The sequence below is a fragment of the Magallana gigas genome, chromosome 4 (assembly GCF_963853765.1).
Source record: "Magallana gigas chromosome 4, xbMagGiga1.1, whole genome shotgun sequence".
Classification (NCBI taxonomy): Eukaryota; Metazoa; Mollusca; class Bivalvia; order Ostreida; family Ostreidae; genus Magallana; species Magallana gigas.
Window position 1 is genome coordinate 46027980 of NC_088856.1, and position 8866 is coordinate 46036845.

The following is an 8866-nucleotide window of genomic DNA, read 5'->3' on the forward strand; positions in this document are numbered from 1 at the left end:
AGAAATGAGCACTTTACTAATGAGCAGCGATGTTTGAAGTAGACTGTATTTATATATCCTATACAAGTACATGTATTGTATTTGTATCGGTAAATTACATGTACACTAGATATAAGAAAACGGTCACAAACTATTAATACTGTAATTTACACACCACATAATGTATGATTATAATAAAAGAATATCCTTGCCAATGAAGAGATATTTGTCCGACAATTAATATAAGGATATCAAGTTAAAAAAAGTTTGCAAATCTAGTAAATTACAATCACAAGACTAGTGAGTTTTTGTTGGAAACGGAAGACTTTAAAAAAGAATAAGAAACAGTAGAAAAACAGTCAGGTTTTCAAATGAAGATAGATAACATCAATCAACATGAATATGCATTGGACACAGGTGTAAATAATGATCGTCGTATAGTATGATAATGAATGCTTTCTAAAAAAAATGTTGTTTGATAAATAAATAAAATTTAGACTATTTATAATATGCATGACAATATATTACTTTTAAACCTGTGAATATCGCCAAATATTTGTTCACAAGTTTAGAACAAGAACCACCTTAGAAAATTATGATTATGGATTATCTCCATTTATCAAATCTTTCTTCAATTTTCCTTTTCTCGATCCACTGAAGAAAAATATACAGGTTTCATTGTTTACAAAAATACCTAGACATATTTCCAAGATGTTATAAATCTTGCAAAAACGGCGTTGAGGACCTTTATGTTGCTATATGTTCGATTTATCGCCGAGTTCTAATCTTTACTTAGTGCAGAGTTTAATAGAATACAATAACTAAATGCGAATTGAATCGATTAAAAAAAAGCAACACAAATAAACACAAAAACATGATTTCTCAATCATTTAATATAACGACATTTATTACATGTAAACAACCAGTAATAAAGCCATATTCAACACGCGTAATTAACACCTATCACACTGACACTCTGTCGAGTCGGTGTACCTGCTGTTTTCACACCTTCTGTCAATTATAGAGGTGTCTCTGTCTTCTGACTATATGCCGGTTTTGTGAGGGTATATTTCACACGCTTGATTAAGATCGGCCGACGAAAAAAAAACCGGCTGCTGTCCGGTATCCAGGGGATGCCGGTTTTCCAATGGTTTACATGAAAAAAGAGAGAGCTGGCTTGGACTTTTTAAATCGGCCGATGTTGAGGGGTTGCTGGATTTTAGGGGTGCCGGTTTTGAGAAGTTTCGCTGTATCATGACTATTTTAATTGTTTTGGAATGTAAAGCGAGAGAGGTACATTTAAGCGTTTAGAATATAATAATAGTGGTTCTTAAATAATACTTCTTATCATTATTATCATTTGTACTTTAATTGAAATCGATAACACTTATACGCAGTCGTGATTGACAAAAAGCCATAAATCAATCATACAAAGCAAATGAAAAGCAAAACGACTTGTTTTCATTGTTTATATGTCACTTTATCTTCACAAAGCGAGAATGTTTTAAAAGACGAGGAAGAAAACAGCAAATATTTGGGGTATAAGATGGGAAAATTAAATAAATTTATAGCATTTAAATTTCTAATATTAATCATTCAGATATAAGATAAGATAAATGGTTATACACCCTATCTATTTTGTATGTCAATAATGAAGATTTGTTTGTTTAGAATAACTAACCAAAAACAAAACAAAACAAAAACAAAGAAAATTCAAAGTTTGTTATTTAAATAAGAAAAAAAGAAAAGAAAAACAAACTCTGATAATACTTCATCATCTTAATGAAATTAATGAGTACGATGTTAAGCCAATGCATCTTATCTTGGAATTTGGTTTTCCCAGTCAGGTCCATATATATCTTTTGCTACAAAAGAAACCTTTACTCTGTACAGAAAACCAACATGAAAACACTTGTGATTATTTGTTTAATGGTCTCCGTTTTTACCTTTTCTGAAGCTTGTTCATGTATAGGAGGACATCCCCAAAGACAGTTCTGTGACGCAGATTTCGGTAGGTATCTTATAGTTTTTTTGTTTTTGTTTTTGGTTTTTTTTTGGGTTTTTTTGTGGTTTACCTGTGGCTCCACACCAATAAAATATTTGACAGATCCATGAAGTATCATATTTTTGTTGTTGAAGTTTTGGTTGAAATCGAAATTATTATTTTAGCCGCGAACAAGATATATTAGAGCTAAAAATTTGGTATAAATCAAAGGGACTTGGACACGATTCGACTAAAATTTTTTGAATTTTATTTTTCCATTTTGAATGTTTAAATTGATAAATATATAAGTTTATACTGCTATGTCAAAATTCAAAAGTGAAATATCAAGTATTAAGCAAGATACAGACTTCCTAATTCTTTGTTTTGTAAACAAATCTCGAATATTGTCATTTTTTACATATGTGTTCTATTGGTGTAAGTTTCAATCAAATGTATCTTTCTTTTGTTGATAATAGTATTTATGAAGATCATAAATTAGTTTAAATTGTTTTTTAAATATCATTTTGTCTAAGAAATGGTAATTCTCTACATTACATTTTTTGTAAACAACTATAAGGCTCGAGCTTTGTTTACATAACAATCAATTCTTACCTCTGTATCTCGCTTGTAACTTGACTTTAACATTCAATATTTTTGGTCAATCATTTAAAATACATCAGTAAACCATTTTATACATAAAAAATAAAAATAAATTTTTTGATCTCAAATCGTGTCCAAGTCCCTTTATTGCACAATACTATTATCAATAAATTAATACCAAAGACGGCTATATTAACTATGTACTATTTTTGTAATAAAAACTAATTGAAATGAAAAACTACAATTGTAGATACATATGTTAAAAAAATTATGGACAAAACCTGCAAATAAATTGTTACCTGAATTAAACAAATGCTGTACAATCATATATAAACACAAAATTGAAAGAGGTATTGAAATTAAAGGAAAATTGTTAAATCATAAAATCGAACCGGTTCTGATTGCAATTAAACTGTTCCCGAACGAAATCACATAAAGTTGAAATGAATCATAATTTTACAAACATTTCAGGTTTTTTAGCTTTAAAATGGTTTGGTCATTTACTAACTTTATAGTTTAAATCAATTGCTCCGAATAAACATATTTCGGGATCGTTTCAAATTGGATAAATGGCAATTTTTCTAAAAGTTTGCATTTTTATTTCAATTTCTTTGTAAATTATCATTGTTTAATAAGTCCTTTATGTGACTATATGTTATTCTTAAAATTTTATCTATAAATTTAAAAGATAAAAAGAATACAATTTTTTATTTTCAGAATTATTTTTAACAATCTTTCGCCTGAATTTATTCATAATCATATTTCACATAAATTGACACCAAATTTTAAGCTCTAAAACACCATGTTTGGTCGCAAAACAGTTTTTCATATTTCACTGAAATATTACCCAAAAAAATATTGAAAAAAAAGCGGAAGCCAATATTGATCTCTGTTTTGTGAAATTTGAAAAACGATTACCTGTTGATCCACCAAATAAAATTTTGGTGTGTCGAGGAACCTTAAACTCTAAGTACATTTATTTTCAACCTTATCAGTAACTTGGTGTAGTAATTCAAAATGAAAATGTTATTAAATATTGCTTTGAGAAAACATAAATTGAATATCAAGAACGCAAAAAGGTGTATGAAAAAATTAAACTTATATTATCATAAAAATATATTTTATATATATATGTATATGTATATATGTACGTTAAAGTTTTAAGACATCAAGTATAATTTCACATCGTGGGATCAAAAAAAAAGAAGAAGACAACTTTCAACGTTCCAAATTCTTTACCATTTTAGTTATTAGAGCAAGGATTTTGGGGCGGACTTTGACAGGTGGCCCAACTTTACAAGGTGTTTACTATACAGTAATGATACGGCAGTATTACAAGGTATGAATTCTTGACATCCCTATCCAATAATTCAAAAATACACGTATATATACATGTATGAAAGTAAAAAAAAAAAAAAAAAAAATGTAGTATTAACAATGGTTATGAAAAAGAAAAAAAAATAACTTTAAGGTAGATTTAATGATGGATTGTGATCGGTAATTTTGAGGAAGGATGATAGCATAGAAATTTTCACCATTGGATTCAATCTATTTTAAAATTTTTGAAAGTCAAGAGAGAATATGGATCAATACACTGCTTACCACAAGAAACAAAATGGTATCTGTGACTTAAATTGAACTCATAGCCAAGAGCAGTCACCGCTTATCTTTTTTTGTTTGCATCTATAATTGCATCAGAACAACCTTTGATTTTTTCATCAATATCAGGTAATCTTGACTTAAAAATTCGTCAATATATAAGGCATATGCACCTTACTTGATTCTATGCACTATCAACATACTTTTCAGTTGCATGGATCCAGCTTATAATTGACTACTTAGGTTTTTGTTTTTGTATACCGAAAATATCATATGCTTGTAGGCACTTACTCTGATAAACGGCCATTTAATATTATATAATTATTGAACTAGTCGAAAACTTGCTTCTAACGCATTCAAAGTTTGGAAATGTGATTATATCGGAATACACATATCGTAGGTATGGGAAAACATAGATAAAAAAGATAAAAATAGATTAAAAAAAAAACCTGGATAAATAGAGAAATATCGGTTATATTATTTAAATTTGATGGAGATTTATTAATCTTGATTATAGGTGGGATTCAAAAGCAAGAAAAGAAACCCATTAAAAAAGTTTTACGAAACAGTGCTACCTAAACAACATAGTCCAAATTCGTCAAATGTAGAAGATTTAACTTATTAAATACTGCATTTTCTGTATTCTTTATTGTTTACAAACAATTTTATGTGAGAGAATGACAATTTTTGTAACATTTCTGGTATTTCATTTGCAAATATATGGCTTTATGTTACATTGTCATCTGTTGTAATTCACATGGAAATTTGTTGATACATCACTTAGAAAAGAACCTCTTTATTTCAAAATCCTTTTTAGCACATTCTTTTAATATCTAAATAGCAGATTATTTTATCAACTGTAGAACATTCAATATTACTAATTAAAATGATTTACAGTAAACCGATAATAAATGTACTTTAAATTTAAAATTCTAAAGTTTCAGTGCCCCCTCATCGTTGCATGTATGCCGCTCATATACTCATGTCTTGTATACATATAGAGAGAACCTCGAACAGGACGTCGAATACAGAGGATATACACAGCTCTCCACGGCACCTCCTGTGGTGTGTCATTTCGGATTGGTCGGGAATACATCATTGCCGGTAATAGCGTAATCATTTCAGACTGTAACTGTAAGATTATTTTTTTTGCCGTTCTGTGAAAAGTGTTATAATATTTTGTATAGACAATTTGGATTTAAAAAATTAAAATCAATTAAATAACTATAGAGTACACATGTGTTGTGTTCTAAGCACTTTTTTTATGAATTTGTTTTTCGTAAAACTAACGACATAGTATTTGCACTGCGAATATGTAATAATTTTTGAAGAAAACAATACTACATGTACATTCATTGTATATGCTTTTCAGGGTTTATCCAAAATAACAGAAGATGGAGTGCACAGCTGTGTAGTTGGAACGTGGAAACAACTTCACTTACACCGTTTCAGAGAAAAGCACTGAGAAATGGCTTCTATAGAAACAACTGTTTTTGTGAAGTAAGTCTGCTTAATAATTAAAAATCTTATTGAATCGTATTGTAAATATGAATAATCTTAAACCGACTTTGGGTCAGCATTCATGAAGAAAACAATTCTCCAGTTTTTCCAGCAAACTCCCCAGCGGGCGGTTAAACGTTGAACGTCAAGCAGGAACGTTGAATCAACGTTGAAACATGGTTGCATATTAAAGTTGAAGCAATGCTGAAAATGTAACGTTGTTTCAACGCACAAGTTCAATTCTGTTTTAACGTAGAAAACATTTAATGGGGTTTATCTTTAGTTAAAAAATATGTTGATGTGACGTTGAAATCAGTCAAAATTAGGTAGCGTTTTTAGCAAAATGAAACATTTAAAGATACTTTTTTTGTAAATGCGGGCTAGTTTATGTGTTCTGACACTTTATTTTGGAAAATAGATCCAAATTAATTGTAGTATATATCTACACAAAGAATCCATGAGCATATCGCCAATCGGTAGGTATCCTTGTTTTCCATAATAAGGAACAAAGGATGTTAACACAAAAAAGTTTAAGAATTCATAGCAGTCACTTCATCTAGCGCATTCTGTAGACTATTGTAAAATCAATTACATTCAGGATACTCTAGTTTAATATAAAACAGTCACAATAGTCCAAAAACTAAAACTTTGGAAATGGCTGCAGACAGTGTATCTTTAGTTAGAACTGACTTTTTTCCTAATTAGCGTCATTCGCAGTCAAACGAACATAAAACAGTCTTGTTAATTGCATAACGACTGAGATCAACAGTGCTTGCAGTAGTAATGGGTCCGCATCCTCTTATGACTGACCTAGTTAATGCACTTACCTATTTGTTATATGCTCATTTTACTCTGTAATTTCTTGGATTCCAATTACTTTAGGAAATTTATTCGGATTAATATATATATATATATATATATATATATATATATATATATATATATATATATATATATATATATATATATATATATATATTCGATTGATATTAAAAATCGTTTTAAAATATTATTCAATGCTTTCGTATTGACAATATATAAGTATTTAACGTAAAATCATCGTAGGGGTATGGTTTGTTTTTCAACGTTGCAAATTCTACGTTCATTCAAATTAAAACTATAGATAAAAGGTAATGAACATCTTCATACCCGTTTTGAAATTAAAGATCTTTTAAAACTAGTAGAGCAAATTCCTGTGCTCCTGTTCAAACTAAGATAAAATGATTTTTAAGGTTTTAATTGATTTTTTATAATTAGGGTCTTCCGTTTCCAACGGAAGACCCTTTTGTTTTTGCTAGGTTTCTTTTTCTCTATTTTTCACTATAATTATTCTTTTTTTTCTTAAAATTCAAATATCTCAAATATGCTACAATGGATTTTTATGAAAATTTCACGAATAATACAAAATATCAAGGTCTTTTATCATGTACATTTTTGTTGATGACGTCACTTCCGGTCGGCCGTTATATTAGTTTTTCTTTTTGTAAAAAGTGATCTTGTCCTTATTAAAGATAGAAAATTGAAAGTTTCAGGAATGATAGATTTTTGAATTTCTAGGGCCGATCAGGTAAAACTACGATCGTCCGTCACTTCCGGTCCGCTCAAACAGCATTTTTGGAAAATTGTGTTTTAAAATTTTTTTAAATCAAATAATCTACAATTTTTTTTCCATCAGAATATGTTTTAAACTTATCAAATTTTAATATGAGCAGGTCGTCCGTCACTTCCGGTCGTCACCGGAAGTGATTCTAATATTTCGATTTTTGGTATTTTAAAGCATATGCCTTTTGTTGACATATTTGTACTGAATACAAAACTAAAAACCGTTTTAAAATCGGAGAACGCATTGCAGAGAAATTGAAGTTTAAAAATGACGTTTTCCGGAAATCTGCATTTCGCAGTGTAGGTTGAAAAAGTAGTTTAAAAGGAAGTTAATATGATAGTAAATCGTACCAAATGTCAACAGTTTAATTGAATTTGAACCCTATCAATTCAAAATCAAACGAAAAACCCACTTGTTGCTCGCAACAAGGTGCTTTCAGGTAATTCAGGCATTCTAGAGAAATTAAGCGTCAAAGTTCTGAAGCGAGAGTCTGAGTAACTCAGTCGATAGAGTCGTGGACATGGCCCAGGTGACCCGGGTTCAAGCCCAGATTGCCGCAAATTTTTTTTTTACTATTTTTCGCTTAGATCTACGATTTTATCTTTGAAGTGATAAGTTTAATCTAATCTATTCAAAAATCGGACGGAAGACCCACTCGCTGCTCGCAACGAGATCGTGTATAGTATTATGCATATTTTTGCCAGTCAGTTCTTTTTTCATCTTTTGAAAGATTACCAGCTCAACAATAAATACTTTAAATCATAGTCTATGTTGTGTTTATAAAATAAGGCTGAAAATTCGGTGTGCATTGCCCAATGTTAAAAAGGCGTTTGTATTTCAATTTTCACAAACTATTGACTTAATAGCAATAAAATATGTGCTTATCAAGTAATTTTTTTCACAGATATTTGACTGTACTTGGCTGACCGACCTTGATACCTTTCGCTGCCCAAGTTCAACACGGAATAGGTGTGTGGTCAGAAGAAACAGCCATTGTTTTAGGAAGAATAATGCTTGTATTAACAATGGAAGGGGTTGTCGATGGCAAACCTCATCTTGTACCAGCTTTGGTGAATTGGTTTCTCGAAACGCATTAGCTGGTCCTTCATTGCAATAAAACAATGACAAAAGAATTTGGGGTTTTTTGTCAATTAAACATACTCAGAGAATTGAGTTATGTTCATGTAGCGACATGTATGTTCATGCATCTCAAAAAATAAATTTAGATAAATGTTGAACTCAAATCAATATATTTTCAATAGCAATATACCTTTTGCCCAAGGCTAACAGAACCCTTGATGGTATTACATGTAGGAGTACAAAGGTTTCACACGCCATTTATTAATTATGTGTGCATTTTATATGTTTAAAATTCAACTCAAAACAATCCTTCATTTTAAGTATTTTACAGATAAATATTTTTTGCAGTTATAATAATTTAAACAACCGAACAGTTTCATCTTTCTAAGAGCAATGAATATAAAGCATGAACAATTTTAAAGAAAAGTAGATCAATTTAATTTTTGGGACTACCGTAAAATTGCACGCCAATTAATTACCAAGAAATATTTTACCTTTGACAAACATGCATCTACGAAATA

The 8866-nt window shown here is 29.8% G+C and overlaps 1 protein-coding gene across 1 annotated transcript; it reads left to right on the plus strand.

The window, feature by feature from the left end:
• The first annotated feature begins 1875 nt into the window (after positions 1 to 1875).
• Positions 1876 to 8398, plus strand: LOC117686271 (metalloproteinase inhibitor 3-like). Its single transcript, XM_034461096.2, has 5 exons — positions 1876 to 1990; positions 3811 to 3902; positions 5164 to 5266; positions 5535 to 5662; positions 8170 to 8398. Exons 1-5 carry the CDS (start codon positions 1882 to 1884, stop codon positions 8380 to 8382), a joined length of 645 nt encoding a protein of 214 aa, XP_034316987.1. The 5' UTR covers positions 1876 to 1881; the 3' UTR covers positions 8383 to 8398.
• The last annotated feature ends 468 nt before the right edge of the window (positions 8399 to 8866 follow it).

Bases quoted from the DNA above. Each gene is read 5' to 3' on its own strand.
- LOC117686271 (XM_034461096.2), top strand. From the start codon at position 1,882: ATGAAAACACTTGTGATTATTTGTTTAATGGTCTCCGTTTTTACCTTT. The intron at 3,903-5,163 runs GTATGAATTCTT...GTATACATATAG, and splicing joins TGATACGGCAGTATTACAAG to AGAGAACCTCGAACAGGACG. The intron at 5,663-8,169 runs GTAAGTCTGCTT...TTTTTTTCACAG, and splicing joins GAAACAACTGTTTTTGTGAA to ATATTTGACTGTACTTGGCT.